The sequence below is a fragment of the Nycticebus coucang genome, chromosome 19 (assembly GCF_027406575.1).
Source record: "Nycticebus coucang isolate mNycCou1 chromosome 19, mNycCou1.pri, whole genome shotgun sequence".
Lineage (NCBI taxonomy): Eukaryota > Metazoa > Chordata > Mammalia > Primates > Lorisidae > Nycticebus > Nycticebus coucang.
The window spans coordinates 54,926,427-54,948,149 of record NC_069798.1 but is presented as its reverse complement, the minus strand read 5'-3'; the positions used below and the strand labels follow the sequence as shown (position 1 = coordinate 54,948,149).

The 21,723-nt window shown below is 40.5% G+C and overlaps 1 protein-coding gene across 18 annotated transcripts in view; it reads right to left on the bottom strand.

Annotated features, from left to right (window-relative positions):
- The window catches only part of ZNF532 (zinc finger protein 532), a 134,750-nt gene that overhangs the window by 34,780 nt on the left and 78,247 nt on the right, over positions 1-21,723 (bottom strand). For 12 of the 18 annotated variants that reach the window (XM_053571424.1, XM_053571425.1, XM_053571423.1 and 9 more), the window contains 3 exons: positions 17,166-17,347; positions 12,155-12,331; positions 3,661-3,823 (listed from right to left, as the gene is read on the bottom strand). The exons of 3 other annotated variants lie outside the window; for them this stretch is intronic. In XM_053571424.1, coding sequence (XP_053427399.1) covers positions 3,661-3,823; positions 12,155-12,331; positions 17,166-17,347 — 522 coding nt within the window. The remainder of the gene's footprint in view (positions 1-3,660; positions 3,824-12,154; positions 12,332-17,165; positions 17,348-21,723) is intronic. 3 more of the 18 variants (XM_053571430.1, XM_053571429.1, XM_053571432.1) reach the window with 1 other exon arrangement.

Here is a 21,723-nt window from a genome sequence, read left to right as displayed (position 1 = left end):
GGCTAATATACTGTTAGGTATTCACCTAGAATGAATCAACCTGAACAAAACATCTAACCAATAAATTAACAGCAAGCCTTCCTCCTTCCTTTCATGTTCCTGGAATAGTTACAACCGTTAGGGGTTTTGCTGGGGTATAGGGGTAGTTTTCATCTCCCCACATCCTATTCCAACTCATCCCTTCTCCTGAGAGCACCCAGGCTTGAGAACTATGCACACCAGATTTTTAAAAAGCGTTTTTAAATTGTTTAGCTGTTTATTATTGAAATAGCCACCATAGCCATCTTCAACTTATACTCACAGGACTTCAGATTTGGGAAGGGTAGTAAATTGGTACAATTTGATTGTAAGACCACCTCACTTTGGTTTTTGTTTTATGTTCTAAAAGCAAGCATGGTGTCCAAAGAAAGAAAAAAGGAAAGGGGAGGGCAAAGAGAAAAGGAGAGGGGAGGGGAAGGGAGAGGCTAGAGGAGAGGAGAGAGAAAGGGAAGGGAAGGGAGGAGGAGAGGAGAGGGAAGGAGGAAATCAGATATATAATTTATCTTTGAATACAGTCTTCTCTTCTTACTCACATTCAGGCTTTTACTTAGCCTCTAAATTCCTGAACCTACAGAAAAATGTAACATGACAAAACTCCTAAGTGGCTTTCCCATCCCCAGAACAGAATCCACACTGCTGAGATCTCAGCTCCATGTCCCTCCTGTGTGTTCAGTAAGAAGCCACTCCTGCAGCAGTTCTCCCTCCTTTCTCAAGGTCAAGTCTTCTCTAATGAAGCAGTACCAAGAATTAGCCAACCTTCTTCAGTCTTGTCTTTCCCCAGAAGAATAAAAAAGGGAGTTTGGGGTGGGAACAGGGCTGTTTATGATTTTGCTCATTAGCCGATGTTACAAGATCTACCTAGCCAGACAACCACGAAACTGACCCATGAAAGGGGAGTGAGGTGAATGTCTAAACCTGTCCCTTTGCAAAGAAAAACTCTGGAGCAAGATGTGATTTCTTGGTAGCCAAAAACCAGGCATTTCCTTCTTTTCCACTAGGCAAGGCAGAAGGCTTTCCTGTTTGAATGGCCTTTTTCAAAAGAGAAACTAAGTTTTTATACATTTTTACCTACTTAAAACCCAAAGAAAACAAAACCTATAACCCTAGAAAACTTTCCTTAAGCTTTAAGGCAAATGCATTTTCACTAACAAGTTGAAGAGAGACTGAAGTATTAAGTATTCTTCTGTAAGATAACCTTAAAGAACTACAGAATTCACAAAAAAGCAAAAAAGTTCCTTAACAAAAAAAGGCATGGAATGTGTGCTAAAAAGAGAATTTAAAATTTACTCACTTCATTTAAACATTGTGAGTAAAAACAAGACTATTAAAAACAAATAATTTTAAGTAAAAACAAACAAAACACAACTGAATTCTTTTAAAACTGGGTTTTTCCAACTGGGCATGATGGCTCATGACTATAATCCCAGCACTTTGGAAGGATCGCTTGAGGCCAGGAGTTTGAGACAGGCCTGGGAAAGACAGTGAAACCCTGTCTCTATTTAAAAAAGAAAAAGAAATTCATTAAAAAACAAGGGAAGAATTGGTTTTTCCTTAGCTCCTATAAATTTAAATGAATGTCTGTGACTTGAAAGTGTACTTTAAATGTAAACGCTAGGGTGGCGCCTGTGGCTCAAGGAGTAGGGCGCTGGTCCCATATGCCGGAGGTGGTGGGTTCAAACCCAGCCCCGGCCAAAAAAAAAAATAAATAAAAAAAATAAATAAATAAATGTAAACGCTAATGTGGAATACAGGGGCAGGCTCCTACAAAGTAAACAAATATATATTTTTGATATATTTTAGCAGAACAAAGAAAAAACACAAATGGATTAAGCTGGGCAAAGAAGGATCCACTTTCACATGAACATGTATATAGAGAAACACTGTTCTTGTACCACTTCCTTGTAATTCCTTCCTCGTGAAAAAACCACGCAGCACAGGTGCTAAGCAATGTGAATAAATAACAAAATTTAAAGGAAGCACCTTGAAAATAGAAACAAAAACAGGGTGCTCTTAAAACTTAAATCAATATATATCCCCAAACACATAAATGCAGGATAGCATTTTAAAACGCACGCAAGATGCTTGAAACAAGAATACAAGTGGTTACTCCCACTGTTTGCATACCACACAGTCTTGTAAAAGTTTGCATGAATAAAAACAATTCCTTCCTCCTTGCAAGCACAGGGTTTTACCCCCCTCTTCCGTTTCTATTTCTTGAACCTTGTATTCCTCCAAATTCGCTTTTGACACCAAGAAGACTCCAACTACAAAGTCACTGACCCCCCTTGCAGGTATGAAGATGAGTTCCAGAGCAAAGACCTTAATAAAATCCTCTTAAGAAGCAACTGTTTTGTTTTGGGGTTTTTTTGGTCCATATACAGTATGTTAAAATATTTTTGGTCTAATTCCAATGTCCCTAGGTTTTTATGACCAGTTTTTAGTTTTTCCTGATGACTCATTATATAAGTATTTATTGTCAAGATAATTTTGCAATTTTAGCTAAAAGACTAAAAGTATCATTTGGATCTCCCATGTATTTTATTTACTCTAGTCAGAACACAACCACTACTATCTTTACCTTGCCTAAAACTTAATGAACTTAACATCTTGCAGATTCTACTCTGTAAGTTCATTTACAATAGGTAATTACCCTATAGAAACTCAAGTATATTCAGAAAATTTTAGGATTATTAATAGTCATTTAACTGACAGGAGACTAGAATAATTCAGAGACTTAATTTGCTCTTAAAACTAATTTTTTGTGTACAATGTATTTTTAAAAGAGCAAAATTAAGAGAGATTGTTTCATGATAATATTGGGTCTCTTGTTTCTCTATTTAAAAAGTAAATCATTTTAATCCTAAAAGCCAATGGATATTATCTCCTAATCACACAAAGAATAAAATTGTTTAACCTATCACAGTGGACGGTTAAGAAGCTAGAACTAAGCACTGGCTTTAGTAAGCTTAAAAGGCTATAAATAGACTTCTGTGCCCCTTTGGGGGGTTAGAGAGTAAACAGCCCAAACTGGACATACATTTATGCATTGCATTAACTGAATACCCACCAGGTGCCATCCTATATTCTAGATATTTATTAGTCAATATACATGAAATCTTTAGAGGAAAAAAATTAACAGACTAAAAGATCTAGGGATACCAATTATAATGCAAACTCCACTCCTTAAAAAACTCTGAGGGGAAAGTCTTCATTTTTCTAAATATACCAATGTTTGTATTAATATAAATTAAAACGTAACTCATCGCAGCCTCTATTTCTAAATCCCATATAACACAGAGTTCTCAGAAAAGTAAACTTCGCAGTCATCATTTTCATTTACGTGTAATATGAACCCTAACATTCTAGCATGCTTTTTTTTGGTAAGCATTTTTGGTAGCATAATTTTTTTTGGTAAGCAGATCAGAACTCCTGAATAAAAAACATCCTATAGTCAAGTAAACACATAGTGGTAACGTGTGAGCTGCCCATGGACAACAACCAGCATCCATCCCTTCCTTCAACAGCGAGGCATGCTTTACAGTCGTCTGCAGCTCAGCCTTGACTCACGACCAGTGAACGTATCTGCAATTCATGTAAAGGAGAGGATAGATGCACACACACCTTGATATGGTCCATCATAAGTTGCTTCTGTGCATATAAAAGAGAACAGTCTGGACACTTGAAAACAGACACCTTCTGGTTTTCAATGTGTTGGTCAAAGTGGCGATACAGCAAGGTTTGCAGGGTGAACACAGTGTCGCACATGGAACACTTATATATTACTCTAAAATAGAAGAAGTGCAGCGAGATAACGTCAGTCAGCCTCATCTCTCAAGTCAAAGGCACTGCTACTTTATAGCTAGAGAACTCGGGGCAGAAGCACAATGAGAACACACAAATAAAAAGAACACCAAGTTTAGCTGTGAAACAAACTTGGAAGACAACTGGCTTCGCTCCATCGTAGAACAATCTTAACACTTGGAGTAAAGACGCATCTGGCTGTATGTATTTAAAAGTCTAAATTAATCACCGTTTTACTGCTCACAAATCACTGGTATGTATTTGTACAAAGTCTTCATGTTACTTTAACACGAGCGAAAGCATCCCTTTTCTTTGAGATTATTTTTTAAGATCAGACAAGGCAATACAGCTTGACAGTGGAACACCACCTTGAAGAAGAATTCGAATTTGATTAAGGAACTAAGTAGGCCTACACAACTCTCAAGTTTTCTTTTAGAGTTGGTAGCAGTTTTACACTGAAATGTCTACATTACTCTTACTTGTTTTACTGCAAGGAAAACTATTATACAGTGAAACAAGTTCCCTGTGCCAGTAAACAATTATACAGTGAAATAAAGAAACAAGAAAATCCATACTACTGTGGTTTCAACACTTGAATGTTTCTTGTGCTTTAAATGGTTTAAAATACTCACTTGTTCACTACAAACCATCTGTGCACCTAATATGCTATCACCAAACAACCTCTTTAAATTAATTCAGCAGACCTACATCTTCTAAACATAATCTCTCCTACCCATCCACAGCCCCCACTGGAGCTTGGGCAGAAGATACTGATGTCTGCAGGGGGTAAAGGACTAAGCCTCCTCTGCTGCCAGCTGTCACCTCTGATGGATCTGACCGGTCGCTTGTTAACGGCTCTGACTGCAGCAGGTCACTCTTTTACAGTAACTGCTCCAGGTCATCCTGGTCCTCGGGGGTGGCCCTACGGGAATCCATATATCTTTTGAAGAACTTTGAGGGTAGGTACAGAGAATTCCAGGGAGCAGCTTAGGAAAAGATAAGAGAAAAATGGCTGAATGTGAAGGTTAAAATGAAAATTGAGGTTTCACCTGATATATCCATACCAAAGTTAAAGAAAGGAATGCCTCCTGAAACCCCTTGCCTTTCTTCTCAGAGTCTTGTGACTACTTCTCATGTAGCTCCAAATCTCACTGTGTGATTGTCTATCTAAAAGGTTACATTTAGTATTTTTTTTTTTTTTTGGATTAGAGGTACAGTCTCACTCTGTCTGCCCGGCTGGAGTGCCATGGCATCATCCTGGGTCACTGCAATCTCAAATTCCTGGGCTCAGGACATCCGCCTACCTCCACCTTCCGAGTAGCTGGGACTCCAAGTGTACAGCACCACATCCGACTAGTTTTTCTATTTTTTGTAGAAATGGGCTCTCCATCTCATTCAGGCTAGTCTCAAACTCTGGAGCTCAAGTAACGCTCCCACTTCAGCCTCCCAGATTGCTAGAATAATAGGCGTGGCCCACCGTACCCAGCACATTTTTTTTCTACACAAGATTTATAAATGTAACTGGAGTGGAGCATTTCTGTAAGTTCTCAGACATGTTAGTTACTTTCCCTCAGGACACAAACACCCACAATTCCGGGGAGGCGATGCTTCTGAAGATGAGACAACACGGTGTTGCAGGACTTTCCAATGCAGTCCGATGTCTGTACACTACCTAACAGGGGTGGCAAAGATGTTCACTCCCCCGCTGTTTGAAACAGCCTAATGTTGTGACCAGTACAAACTCCCAATAATATAAGCGGTTAAATAGAACTATGTACATAACAGAGGGTTTTAATGATATCAGAGACATAGACCAATGACAGAGAAAAATTTTCATGAAACTTAAAACAGATAATAAGACATGATCACAATTTTTAAAGGGTATGGGAAAGAAGCAGAAGGCATCTGATCGTCATTATCTCTGCTGGATGACAGCACATGTGTTCCTTTTACTGTTTTGCTTCTCTGTATTCCTGGGTTTTCTGTAATTAGTATGTAACAATTTAAAGGAAGAACAGCTTCAAGAAAAGAACCGGTATGGGGCGGCGCCTGTGGCTCAAGGAGTAGGGCGTCGGCCCCATATGCCAGAGGTGGCGGGTTCAAAACCCAGCCCTGGCCAAAAACCAAAAAAAAAAAAAAAACAGAAAGAAAAGAACCAGTATTTACTAACTAGGCTAAGAATTTCCTCAGGACCCAATTCTCGTGTTTTGAGAAATAACCATTTCATGAAAAATGGCATGATTCATTTTATTCGTGTTTCATTCCTTTGGGGAAGGATTCTGTTTGCTGTGGTATGTTGTCTTATACCTAATAACAGAGAAAGTATAACACAGGAGATAATCTTTGTTTACTCACGCATCTTTCTGAGGAAGCTGAGGAACAGGCTGTTGGTGTAATATCGGGGTATCTCCCCCATAAAATACTAACGAATAGAAAGGGCAAGACACTGACTTCGCTGTGAAGAAGGCCGAGAGATACAAACTCGGCTTGGTGACAAAGGGTGCCACCACCCCTGAGAAGATAGGTGGACGCTGCCTGAGCTCCCGGTGTGAGCTACCAAGGAGAGGACGACCTCGCCCCTGAAGCATCCCACTGGGACGCCCCCGTCCAGCCACGAGAAAACAGCGACAGGCCACCAAGCGCTATCCTCAGAGTGGGAAGCCTGTATTCTTTTCTGGACGGCTGAAGACACGAAAGGGCAGGGGCAGCTGAGGAACAAACTGTTCTGGATGGAAGGAGGAGGCGAACCATTAAATCCAAAATGTACGAGGTCCATCTGGAAAGTATCCAGCCACTGTGAATCCGTGGGTCACTTGGAAAGCTTTGAGACAGACTCTGTTACGGTCCATTATTTCACTTCCAAGAACAGAGCTGACAGTGTCTTTTGGATTCACACGTGTAGGTTTCAACTTGCTCGGCTTATTGGTGTTGCGGGGAGGGCTTCATTTATTTCCATTTGCGTGTCTTAAAACTTTCTTAATGACCCCCGTATAATGAGAATGGTTTGTGTGCCATCGATGTAACCCAGACGTGTATGTGTGAGCAATGATGCCTTTGCGGCAGTACTCTGTGGGGCACTAGACACTGCTGAGCGCGTGTGTGTGTGTGGCCACCACACCCCAAATGACTGAATGGGCCAAGCAAAAAACCTACTTTTGTAAGACAGTCTCACTCTGTTGCCCTGGCTAGAGTGCCATGGCATCATAGCTCACAACAACCTCTAACTGCTGGGCTTGCCTCAGCCTCCTGAGTAGCTGGGGCTACAGGTGCCCTCCATGACGCTCGGCTAGTTTTCCTATTTTTAGTGGAGATGGGGTCTCGCTCGTGCTCAGGCTGGTCTTAAAACTCCTGAGCTCCACCAATCCACCTGCCCTGGCCTCTAAGAGTGCTACGATTACGGGTATGAGCCACCTCGCCCAGCCTATCTGCTTCAAATTTTGTGTTCAGCTTCAACTTTCCACTCCAGATACCTCTGACAGCCTTCAGGGACAACGCAGGGAATGCAGTGCAAATGAAAGTGTGGCACAAACCCTTCCAAGACAGTCCAGAATCTGTTGAAAGTGATCCACATTTTGGAAGGCCTGCAACAAGGAGAACGGCTGAGAACGTTGGTGTCTAAGGGCTGCAATCCCCAAAGACCAGCCACTAACAGTAAGAGATCTACTAACAGTAAGAGATCCAAAAACTACTGGGTCCAAGATTCTGACTTAGATCTTGGGATGAAACATATTAAGGCAAAAATGTGTTCTGCAGCTTCTACTACCAGAATAGAAGGAACATTGTGCTGCATTTGCTAACAAATCGCTACTGATGAATCAGATTTCCTCAAGAAGGTCAAAAATGGAGATGAATCACGGGTCTACGGCCGGACCCAGAAACGAAGGCCCAGTTGTCACAATGGAAGTCTTCTGGGTCTCCAAACTCAAAGAAGGCTTGGCAAAGTCACAACAAGATCAAGATCATGGAGGTCAGGCGCCGTGGCTCACACCTATAATCACAGAGCTTTGGGAGGCCAAAATGGGCGGATCACCTGAGCTCATGAGTTCAAGACCAGCCTGAACGAGAGAGAGACCCCATCTCTAAAAACAGCCAGATGTTGTGACAGATGCCTGTAGTCCCAGCTACTTGGGAGGCCGGGGCAAGAGAATACTTGAGCCCAAGAGACAGAGGTTGCTATGAACTCTGACACCATGGCACTCTGGGTTGGGGGTAGGGGTGCAACAAAGAAAGACTCTGTCTTAAAGACCAAGACCAGGCTTAGTGTGTTTTTTGACTGGAAAGGTGTTGTCTGTCACAAGTACACTCCTCCAGGCCAAATCTTTGACAAGGAGCACTACCTCTACATCCTTCCTCACTCAGAGACGCAATGTGACCAAAAACAGCCATAGCTATGGGCAACTGGGGATCGGAGTTTCATCACGACAACACGCCCACCCACACATCACATCCCCCACAGGGAGGTTTTGGCTAAACGTGAAATCACCGCAACCCTACACCCACAGACTTGGTGCCCTGTGATTTCTGGCTTTTCCCAGAACTAAAGTTAAAAATCACCTTTGAAAGGAAGAAATTTCAGACCATCCATGAGATTCAAGAAATAGGATGAAGCAGCACAATTCCAACAAAGGATTCTGCAGAATGTTCGGAACAGTAGAAGACACAGGGAGAAGGTGCCTAGTTTCAAGGGGACCGAGGTGTAACTGTCCTATATATTGATGCGATGTTTCTTGTATCTGTTATCTTCTTTAATAAATGTCTCTATTTTTCATATTACATGGGCTGATACTTTTTAGACAGAAAGGATCTTGAACCAGAAAGGAAAAAGACATCATCTCAACAACAGAAGAAATATAAATAAAATCTATGAATTGGATGGTACGGCTGGGCAATCTGAAGGGGACACAAGAGTTCTCTGTACATTCTTCTGACATTCTGTAAAACAGAAAATATTAAAAACTGGTGATAATGTTTTTGTTTTTTTACAAAAAGCCCAAATAAAGGCACCATGAACCTCACAGATGTATGTGGTTTTCAGGGACAGAACACGAAGATGGAGCAAATGCTCCAAAGACAATGGGGAAACTCCAGGCGACAGACTGCCCAGCGGAAGCAGGGTAAGCCCAGGCTGCATACAGGCACAGTGGGAACCCCGATGGGGCTGGATTCCCAGGGGTGTGAGAGAAGCCAGGGGATGGTGCAGTGGAGTCAAACCTAAACATCTGGACTGAGTGCTAAATGTAAGACTGGGTGAGTATCGAGATAACTACATTACAACAAAGGAGAAGAGGAGAGAAGGGGAAGAGAAGGCGAGGGAGAGTGCAGAGGGAAGAAACAGGGATAAAAAGTCCAAACAAAATACAGATGACTCACACAGCAACCAAAACTCACCAGCACAGAGTGCCACACCTGAAACAGGTGTCGAGTAAATAAAGGATTCTAAGCTCCGAGGCTGCTGCCATAATCCTCTTGCTTTTATCACCAGCTGGCACCAACTAGACACAAGGCATTGCCCTCTGTTATCAGGAAACTAGTCCCCACAGCACAGTAAGGTGGATTACACTGTGACCATTTCACAAATGGGACACAAGACTCGAGGATATGTGACAATCTGCTCGTAGTTCATGGTTCAAATTCAGCTTTCTGTTTCCATGGTCCTCCACTGTGGGACTATTCTGATTCTGCATGCTTTATTTCTTAGGAACTTGTACCAAAAATGTCTCTTATACAATGTTTAATTTTAGAGCTCTAATTTCTCCACTTAATACACATTTAGAAACTGCAAATGCAAAGAAGGCAAAGCAAAAGAAACTGCTATTAATCAGATGTCAAGAAAAAAATAAAAATAGACACAAACCTTATCAACATAAAAAACAGTAATAGCCATTCAAAATGATCTTGAATTATCCATAAAATATCAAAGGGTGCTCAAAATTTCCTTTTAAACGGCATGGAAATATGCTGCCTATGCACTGGAAAACAAGAAACAAAGCATGTCCAACAATCACTGGGCACACAGTAAACACCACCAGAGTGTTTGTTAAATAAAATCTTGTGTCGTGCTTTTGGAGCCAGGGTGCTGGAACTGCAGGACTTTATAGGTGTATTTTGAGATATCCAGTATGTTCTCTAACGAAAATGGGCAGGGGGTTATTTAAATGTTGGTTGTTAAAAATTAATGCAAATATTTGCATAATTTGGGATCATTTGCATAACCACCTGTTACCCAAATACTGCTGGGAGATTTTAAGGCCTGAGGTTCTTTTGCACTGGGAACTACTTACTGATTTTGGACTAATATAAACAGGATCGAGATGGATTTAATGCCAAAATGAAATTTGGAGGCCAAACGTAAGCCAAAGAGGCACAAGATGAAAGCTTTGACAGTCGCCTGAATCACAAAACATACTGCCTACAGTACAGGTCTGATGGGCCCAGCAGATCCAACACAACAGGTGCCCTGTTGCAATAGCTAGGGCAAGATGCAGCCAACCACCCACCCTCCTGCTGAATGAATCAACACTGTTACCCATTTACAGATGATTGGCCATTTCAGCTGTAAATCTGTTTTAGTTTTATACTTCAAAATACAGTATCTATTTTAGGCTTGTACTTGTTAAAGAACCAAAATTTTTTTAAAAAATTTAAAGAAAATACTAGAATGGTGTTTTCTACACATTTGTTGCCTTATATTCCCAGGTAACAACTACTATTCCAGAATTCACACAATTTAAGTTTCTTTTCTTTCAATAAAGAACTAAATAAAGACTACATTCACTGGAGAGGGGAGGCTGCATCAGTGCCCAGAAGTCTGAACTGTCAAGAAAAGGGAAGACACAAAAATTCACTAACCCCCATTTTCCAAGTCAAGACACCCGGCTACATACAGAGCCCTTGAATTTGGGCTGTGTTTCATGTTGAAGATTAATCTACAAAGATCAGAGTGAAGGTATTACTAGAATAAAATTTGATTGTTGGGTCGTAAATAATCATTTCTGGTCCTTTTTTTTTTTTTTTTTGGCAGGGAGAACCTCTGTCTCCGTGGGTAGAGAGTGCCATGGCATCACAGTTCATGGCAACCTCAAACTCTTGGTTCAAGAGATCCTCTTGCTTTAGTTCTTCTATTTTTAGTAGAGACAGGCTCTCCCTCTTGCTCAAGCTGATCTCCAACTCCTGAGCTCAAGTAATCAGTTCGCCTTGGCCTCCCAGAGAGCTAGGATTACAGGCGTGAGCCACCGTGCCCGCGTCATTTCAATCTTCTATTACATTTCTCCAAAACTAAACGTTACAGTGAGAGCTGTGTGTGTGTGTGTATGTGTGTGTGCGTGTGTGTGTATGCACACATGTGTGTAAAACATGGCATATCTGTAGATTGTCCCCCTAATACTTTCTTGATTATAGAGCTACTAGCAGAAACATGCCAAGACATTTGGACAGCAAGTCCGGCCTTGGGTAATTATCAAACTCTCGGTTGCCATCAGTGATCCAGGAAAAGAATGAGCACAAGCTGGACTGTCCTCTCCGGGACACGCACACGAGGAAAGCTAAGACGTGCAGGGACGAACTGTGCTCAAAGAGCCCCCACGCTCCTGACACAGGGACAGTGTGTCACACAGCTTGAGCATGCCATCTCACTTTACCTTCACTAAAGCATCACCCCCCCTTTACAGGGGAGAAAAGCACAGGCGAGAAAGTGTAATGATATGAGCCAGTAGGTGGTCAGTGGTGGGATCTGACTCTCCTTGTTTCTAAGCTGCCCCTAAGTGTGTATTGACAAACCCTTTCATTATGAAGACTCCACAAAGCAAAAATGGATCAAAATTGTAGCAAGTTATGGTAAAAATAAAATTCGCTTTGACTAATCAAGGACTTACACTGGCTATGAAGTTTAAGTAACCAGTGCCTTAAGTCGGCTTCATCTTATAAATATTATTTTTAAGCAGAAATGGAGCCTCTGAAAAAACTGAATGATGATATAGTTTGTCTGAGTTTTTTTTACACTTTTCCTAGAACTTATTTGTCAAAATCATCTTATGAACAAAATAGATAAATATCTGCTTGCTGAACAAAAACTGGTGACAAGAGAAGAAATAATAGGTAATACCTTTACTATTATAAATACTAACACTGGAACAAAGACTTCACCTAGAAAGAATAGAAAGGTTTGGGTGAGCTAAGTGCTGTGAGCTGTACTTCACAGAGATCAAAATTGGCAAGTTGTGTAATTTCTTAAATCTTATTAAATTTTATTCAATAGAACTACTACCTCCTCTAAATTACTAATAAAGTAGTGGAGTAAAATGTCAGGATGACTTACTTTGGTTCTCCTATCTTGATGCCAGGATGCTGTGTGTAGGCATGGGAATGTGTACTTGGGGCAGACTTAAACGCCATTGGACAAATAGAACACTTGTAGAAGACTTCACAGTGGGAACCTTGAATGTGAGACTTCAGCGCAGCCACATCAGAGTATACAACATTGCAATGCACACATCTGTCAGAAGAATAAACACGCAGTCATTAGCACAAGACCACTACACATGTGCAACTGTGCAAACACTGGATAAAATGGAAAATATTTTCATAGCCCTTCTAGGTTTCTAATGGCCCTTTAAAGTGTAGTTTGGGTTTTTTTTTCTATTTATAACAAACCAACGTTTTTTATACGTTTAAGAGGAAAGATCATGAAGAAGAAAAATAAAACTCAAATGGTCTACTTTTTGAGCCTCTTGAAAGTTTCTAGGAATGGATGACCAGATTCCAAACTACAACGCAACTGATGGATCGTGCAGGTCCTATCAAGAACAGGGGACGCAGCAAGACCCCTGACTTCTGGCTTTGGAGAAGACTTCCACATGCTGAATTCTGACACCAGTGCCCTGAGGTTCCTCATCCTCAACACCCGAATGGCATTTCCAACGCAAGAAGAATCTTTGGTGTCTAAACCTACATGACATCAACAGAAGCGCAGAGAGGAACAAATGAATACTGAGTCCAAAGCCATCTGTTTCCTGGTGCTCAATGATGTGGTCAATGTACCTGGAGGTAATGATAGTCCATAGGGTACAGAAGGTCAACCACCTAGGTGTTTCTTCTTCTGGAAAATCCATTTAAGTAACACTTGTATTTAAGAAATTACATGATTATAAACTTCTGCAATTATCAGCATCTCTAAAAAAACAAATAGCTCTCTAGCTAACCTTACTTTTGAATTTCAAATAATTTAACAACTAGCTTATCCCTTGCACAAATCTAATCCTACAAACCAGATGAGATCAGGTGGATTCAGGGCAGTATGGCCATAGACAGATCTAATCCTACACAAACAACTTTGAGACTAAGATACCTTTCTACTGTATTTCATCTTTTTCACACAAGGACTTTCAACAACAATTATAATACCTCCACTGGACCACCCAATTTACTTAACTGTTATTTCAGGCAACAGAGACACCCAAGTGTACTGCAATTACTCTGGGTTACACTGTGTTGTCTGGAATAGGTCAATGCCATCAGATTCTCACTTATAAAATGAGAAGAGTTGGAACAGATCATTTATAGTCCTTCCCAACCCTAGAAGCCCATGACTCCAATGAAAGGGGAAGCTACAAAGAACAAAAGTAGATGGTTTACTAATGAAACCGAAATGAAGTTCCCGCCAGGCCATAAACAGATTTTCTCATGAAAGGCAGAAAGGTGGCATTTAAAGGGCCAAAGACCAACGAAGCTCAAAAAGAAAGAGAAAGCTTTATTTCTTTAAGAAATAAAGAGAAAGTAACTAATTCCTCGTAGGCACTTAGAGTAAGAAGAAGGTTTAATCTACAGCAAGTAAAAGGGAAGTTTTAGTATAAACTAAAAATGGAACTTTTTTGGGTGGCGGGAGGAAATGGCTATAACTCAGTCCAAAGCACCAAAGGAAAAAACCTCTCTACCATGAGGAAGGAAAGCAGTGCACTTATTAAGAACTTATGAAAAGAACAGGTCATTAAACACCTGCCTATAGGAGAAAAGAAAGGTTTGGGGGCCATGAGAGGCCAAGGCGGAGTGTAAGACAGGCAAGGAGAAGAACTCGAACGGCTCTGACAGATCCTAAACATGCAGTGAAAAGCCAGTCTATTAAGAAATATTTAATATACCTGAGGTCTTTTGCATGCTGGGTACCAATTGAATTTATTTTGTGAATTTTTTAAAGCGTTTACAGTATACAATCCTGTAGTAATTCCTTTGTCAAGATGTGTATCCCATGTATTGGGTAATCAGAAAATTCAGAAAAATATTTACCAACTTAACCAGGAACTAGGGGTACCCTGTCAGCACGGGAATGAGGCACCGTGCATGGAGGAAAAACAAAGCGAGCCATCGGAGCCATGCTGCCCTGGCAGAGCCATCTCTAACCACAAAACAAGCGGAAATGATCAACTATGGAGCCAAAAGGGAAAGAAAAACATGGCGAGGCCAAGGGGCTGCTCACCCCCAAACATGAGGAGGGACCATTATTTGAAACAGCAGGGGAAAAAATATTAAGAATTTTACCTTTCTTCTAAAAAAGCATAAAGCAGGAACTGAATCTCGTAATAGGTTTTTTGGTTGGTTTGTTTACAGCTCATATAGTCTCAAGTCCAAGTGGGAAAAATTTATCTGTAAAAACTTGAAATCTCCAATTCAAAGCACCAAATTTAAACAACTCTGTGAATGGAGCAAAAGGATAGTCTTTTCCAAGTGAGTGGATTACTCTCAGCCTCCCTGTGGAGCTTCTGTTTTAATCCAGGAAAAGATACCAGGAATGGCTAAAATTGCAGAAGCCTTACTTCCTTTATTCATTCCAACCTAACTTTACTTTCATTCTCAAATGAAAAATAAACTAAACATTTGAGAATGTTTGGCGTCATTTCTCACAAAAATAGCACTTAGAAATGCTACAGAGCTGCTTTCTATTATTATGAATCTGCTAATAATAGCTCAAAACATGATGAGAGCAGAGAATTACTCTGCATGGGCTTTGTGTGGGTCTAGGGCACCTTTGATTATCTATCCTGTCTTAGCTGGAATATCCCAGGAGAGCTGGGGCAGGCAAAGCACCAGTGTTATGGACAGAAGAATCACACAGAGAGAATACACCAACTACCACATAATCAGTCCCTGGTAGAACTCAGACAAGAAACTCTGGTTTCTTGATTTCCAGGCCAAAAGTTTTCTACCAGGCTAGATCCCAGTCTATAAAACATTTGTGTGTTACAGGTTCATTTGTGTTACAGGCATGAAATAAAAATGTGAAGTCTCATGGCTTAGTGGCAAAGACGCCGGGGAATCAAAGATACCAAAATCTAAATCAAAATAAAACTATCAAATCATGCCAACTGGACTTCATTTTTAGAAAACATCTTAATGGTATTACGACTCAAAACAAACAAAAAAAAAAATACTGTGTATTAACAGTCTAGCATTAAAGTTACCAGGTAACCGAACACTTAATGTTAAGATAATCATACAATATAGTAATACCTCTATTAACAAAGACTCTGTACATCAGTGACTTGTTTTCTTAGGGCATTTTTATCAGGTCAAAATATAAACAGCACAGGAATGCATTTCACAAAGTCACAAAATGGAGAATAAAGCTCAAGCATCTCATTGCTCAATACGAGCTAGATTATCATAACATTTGCCAGATGTAAAATCCACATCTGGGAATCTTAGGGACAGTGAAAGGGGCAGTTATGTGGAGAAGATGAGATGTGCAGAGGAAACCTGGACTCAGGTAAAGGAGGAAGAAGAGGAAGAGGGAGAGGAAAAGGGTAGAAAGGGAAGAGGGGAAGGGGGGAGGAGCAGGGAAAGGGAAGGTTATTTGGGCATAAAGGGCCAGCTGCCATGGTGGCTCACACCTGTAATCCTTGGGAAGCCAAGGCAGGTGGATTGCTTGAGACCAGCATCAGCAAAAGGAGGCCCCGTCTCTACTTTGAAAAAAAAAAAAAAAAAACTACCCAGGCCTTGTAACAGGCACCTGTAATCACAGCTACTTGGAAGGCTGAGACAAGAGAATCACTTGAGCCCAGGAGTTTGAAGTTGCTGTGAGTTATGATGATGCCACAGCACTCTACAGAGGGCAACAGAGTGAGATTCAATCTAAGAACAAACAAACAAAAAAGCCATGAAAGCCGGGCATGGTGGCTTATGCCTATAATCCTAGCACTCTGGGAACTGAGGCAGGAAGATTATTTGTTTAAGGTCAGGAGTTTGGGACCAGCCTGAGCAAGAGTGAGACCCCATCTCCACTAAAATCAGAAAAATTAGCCAGGTATGGTGAACGTGCCTTTAATCCCAGTTACTCGGGAGGCTGAAGCTGGAAGACCGCTCGATCCCAGGAGGATGAGGTTGCTGTGAGCTAGTCTGACACCATGGCTCTCTAGTCTAGACAACAGAGCGAGACTCTATCTCAAGAAAAAAAAAAGAAAAAGAAAAAGAACATAAACCCAATCCTTTCATGTGGACAAATAAAACTAACAGACCATTGTACCTTTCTGTTTTCCTGAAAAGAGGAAAAGTATTAAGAGATACTCTTTCGGCTTGGGACCTGTGGCTCAAGCGGCTAAGGTGCCAGCCACATACACCTGAGCTGGCGGGTTCAAATCCAGCCCAGCCTGCCAAACAACAATGATGGCTGCAATAAAAAAATAGCTGGGCATTGTGGCGGGCGCCTGTAGTCCCAGCTACTTGGGAGGCAGAGGCAGGAGAATCACTTGAGCCCAGGCTTTGGAGGTTGCTGTGAGCTGTGATGCCCTGGCACTCTACCCAGGGCGACAGCTTGAGGCGCTGTCTCAAAAATAAATAAATAAATAAATAAAAAGAGACACTCTTTCAGGGGTTAAAATGCAAAGAAGAGTGGCCATTTATGGTGGTTTATGCCGATAATCTCAGCACTTTGGGAAGCCCAGGTAAGAGGACTGCTTGAGGCCAGCAGCTCAAAACCAGCCTGCACAACAAAGTGAGACTCCATCTCCACACAAAAAAAGTTTTTAAATGCAGGGAGTCTGACACAAAAGTGTGCTAAAAAAGCAAACAGAAAGAAAAGGCTGACAGTCACTCAAAGACACACCTCCACACATACACACACGATTTCTGCCTGAAGGATGAGTCCCATCTGCCCTTTGCTCTGTATAGTGGACCAGCAGTGCCAATGGTACATTAAAAAGATTCAAACCCATCAACTCTTCTAAAATGAGCTGGGTTCCCAGAGGATCTGTTAATCGAGGTATCACTGTATGACCCTGAAAACTGTGTGTGCAGACCACTCAAAATGCTGTGTGGTTATAAGTGAACGATATACTGACCGAAAACCAACTCTCCTCGTGTAGTGCAGACAGTTCTTGGTGACGTGGGTCTGGAAGTGCACCGACCTGCAGATGGCCCCACACTCAGGGCAGGTGTAGGGAGATTTGTGCTGATGGATTCTCTGGTGTGATGCATAACTGCACTGGTTAGGAAGCAGCATCTGGCAGATAGTGCAAGTCTTCTAAATAAACCAAAGGGGGAAACAGGGTTGGTCCTACTAAGTATTTTCTAATTTGCAAAGAACCTTGGTTAAACCTAAAAATAAATATACATCCCTCATTTCAAATGCTACTATAATTGATTCTAAGCCCAAGGGGAAAAAGCAAACTTGAAAACTACATGTCCACTGTAAAACTCTATCCTATAAAATAAAAATAAGGTGCTCTATGTAGTCAGGCTCATCCCACGTCTGAGCTAAAAATGTCAGCTTTAGGTGGAGTTCTAATTTTGTTACTTTGGCAGTTTGTTTAATGCAAGGAAGTATGTAGGTCATTACAAAAGTATTGAGACGGACTGTGTTATGATCCATTATTTCACGATTCATTATTTCACTTCCAAGAAACACAGTCGACAAGCGTCCTTTCTGATTTAAGTTTCAACTTGCTGGGCTTATTGGTATTGCTGGGGGTGGGAGGGGGGAGCGGGGGCTTCAATTGTTTCTGTCTGCACAGATTTTACGTTTCTTGATTTTTGTGTATCTCAAAACTTTTGTAATGACCCACATATCAGAATAGGTAATTTTGCACATTATGTTAGTAATCAACACAAACTTTATGGCCACCCTGTATATTTTGATAGTAGTCACAGTTCTATTATTTTTCTTCAAAATTACAAAAATTAATTAGAGGCTAATCCAGTTTCTTTTTTTCCCCTCAGTCACTTCAGTTACTTGAAATCTGAAATATGGGAATGCAAACAGGAATGGCTACAGCAATTCATGCTTTTCGCACTTCAATTGAGCTTTAAATGGATGAGCTGGCCATAATACGATTTGTAATTAACATCAGTGAACTCAAGCTCAGATACGCAAATTTACACATGAAATTAAAATTGTGTAGAGATTATGATATGATTATATATAAAATAAAATTAAGACTGCAATTCTCTTTGGAAAAGGCTCTATATCATTAACTACTCAGGAAAAACCAAAATAGCATTTTTGATCCCCTTAGATGTAAGCATGGTATATTTTTAAAACACAAAACTAAAAAACTTAAATATAAACTGAGGTCTCGTTATTTTCACCCCCAAAATAAACCTACATAAACCATGTTTGAACTTTACAGACATCTGTACAAGACCAACTTCTAAAATGTACAATTTGTCTTAAAATCAAAGAAAGTCTCAAAATATAGATTCTTGCTCCTTTGTAGTGACAAATTTTGAAATTTTAACGTGCTTTTTTTCATTCTTCTTGCTTTCGAATTAAGCCCTAAAATTAAAATTTAAGTCTCTGAGTGACTTAGACTATGAAAAATGGGGAACTCACTTAAAAATTCTTTCTTGGTTTTCTCCTAAAAGGACTAAAATACAAATTTTATCCCAGAAAATGTTTATTATAATCACAAAATAAGAATATTACAAGCAGCTTTGATGAGGTTATCATCATTAAAAAATAGCATTCCTTTTCTAATAACACATATTTCAAAAGTTAAAACAAGCCACAACATGGAAGACCAATCCAGAGATGTATTAATTATAGAAGATCCTATTAACATCTACTTTATCACAGGCAATCATCTGTTTCTTTGAACTGAAGTCTTCTATGTACTTTGACATAGTCCCAGGGAATGAATCATAATGTCTACATTTCCACAGGTATCTTAAAATATCCTGTACAGGCAATTCCAAGTTACAAACATCCAACTTACATAGAACTCACAATTACAAATGGAGGCCATTACAGTGAGTCCCCAAGTTACAAACACCCGACCGACAGAGGACTCATACTTATGAACAGGAGGTATTACAGGTCATGGGTACATATAACTGTTCTAACTTACATACAAATTCAACTTAAGAACAAACCTACAAAACTTATCTCATTCATAACCCAAAGACTCCCTGTACTTATTTGAAAATGAAATTAATATTTTCTACACTAAAAGAAGTAAAAAAAAATTGTTTTATATGTATGCATAATGTATATACATTATACATGTATACACATATATAAAAAAAAATATGGGTTGGCCCCATTCCACCATGAGCCAACCAGGTCAACCGGGTACTTTAAATATATTAAATAAATTTAAATATCATCTCATTTAATAATCTATGAAGTAGATAATACCTCCATTTTACAGATAAGGAAAGAAGGCTCATCATAGTCAAGAAACTTGCCCAAGGCCCCACAGCTATTCGACGTAAGAACCAGGATCTGAACAGGGCTCTGAATAATTCTGAGACCTCTAATAGAGGAAGAGCAAGGGTGGAGGTTACAAGGAACAAACAGAAATACAAGGGGAAAACTGCCAGCAAAGACGGGTGCCCACCCCCCACCCAACGCTCTTCTACCTAAAGCAATGTGCTCATACTACTTTTATAACAGTGACAAATAAAATCTAAAATGGAGATAAAAGTGTTCCACAAAAGCTGAAAAAAAATTCTTTCACCAAGATATAGTACAAATGATTATTCTTCACAGCACACCTAAAATAAACAATGATTTAGATTCATCGAAATTTATCATAACCCTCCCACCCCTAAGAATTTGCGTTCATTCATTGCCATCAGCTGCGGTTCCTCACCCACTTTAGATACAGAAATACAAGGAGAAAAGGAGCCAGCAAGGACTACGGCCTCAAATCAAAATGCTTTCATATTCTGCAATGACTGAAACGGGAGAAGTAGATCACTGGGGAACCACGCTGCATACTTGGAGACCCTACCTTTGTACAGAGGCATATATATTCATGCATATATGCTGTACCTAATCCTACCTTTCTGTCTTTATTTATCTTGCCTCCCTTCCATTTTGAGAAAAAACATCTATTTTGATTGAAGACATTCTCCTCCTGATGCTTGCATAGTATCAAAAGTTTTAAACTCATAAGTCATTGCTGAACTATACTCTCTCCCTTAAGTTTTTTTTTTTTAGACAGAGCCTCAAGCTGTCGCCCTGGGTAGAGTGCCAGGACATCACAGCTCACAGCAACCTCCAACTCCTGGGCTCAAGCGATTCTCCTGCCTCCTCCTCCCAAGTAGCTGGGACTACAGGCCCCTGCCACGACACCTTACTATTTTTTGGTTGCAGCCATCATTGTTGTTTGGCGGGCTGAGCTGGATTTGAACCCGCCAGCTCAGGTATATGTGGCTGGTGCCTAAGCCACTTAAGCCAGAAGGCACCCATACTTGCTATAGAAAACAAGTCATCCCAGCTTCCTGTGATATCAGGATGCATTTTCACAGCACAAAAGGGTATCCTCCCCTAGCTTTTCTGTAATGCTTTGAATTCTTGACAATGATGCACATTCTCTGGAGTATCTGAACTCTGGAGTAGGGGGATGAATTTGAGTACTGGGGCAGATAAGGATTTCTTTGTAGTCTAAAAAGATCTGACTTTTCTTCCCTTTTGGGGGGTTAAATCAAATAATTTAAAATGTATCTTAAAATCCTAACTTTCTACTACAAAAGTTGGAACTACTTAATTAGAGGATGAACTATTTAAGGTGTGACATACTCGCCTCTCAAACGGAAGCAAGCATAACAAAACACACTTCAGTGGCTGTGTGCCTTCTGAGATTTTACTTACGTTCGTCGTTTGAAAAGAGAAATGTTTTCATACTTGGATAATAAACAGCTGACGTCTACTCTGGGGCAGCCTCATTTGCCCAGAACACTGTTACTTCTTAGAGTGGAAATATTAACTTTTTGAAAGCTGGGTAATACTAGAAAGCTGCAGGAAAACAGAGCTAAAAAGTAGTCACATCCCGTGCTTTGCAATTACAGTCAGGCTTCTGCATGCAGGAGTTCTGTGCACCTGGATTCAGCCAGATCAAAAATATTCAGGGGAAAAAACAGTAACACAACAATAAAGGCTAACAACTATTTATATAGCATTTACATTGCACTAGGTATTTTAAGTAATCTAGAGATGACTTAAAGTGTACAGAACCACATTGTAGGTTATATGCAAATACTAAGCCATTTTTATATCAGCCTCTTGAGCATCCTTAGAGCTTCCTGGAACCCAATCCCCCAAGAACACCAGGTACCAAGGGACAACTGTACTTTACTACCCAATCCTGACACTGTAAGTAACAGCCGGCATGCATGCACAGGTGACGAGGAAGGGGGGACAGTGCAGAAATGTTAGGACCCAACATCCTCTTCCTATACACGAGGAATCACCCGAGGAACAAGAAAAAATAATTCTAAGCGATTCGGTTCATATTTTAGAGAAAAAAGTCTGGGAAAGGTACAAGGGGGAAGTTGAGAAAGGCTAGACCGCAAACATAGCCACGAATTTCTGCTTAAATTTCAAGTAGACCAGAAGCCTTCAATAACATGAAACTCTGATGCTCAAGGTGGAAACACTGGCTGCTCACCAGCCAG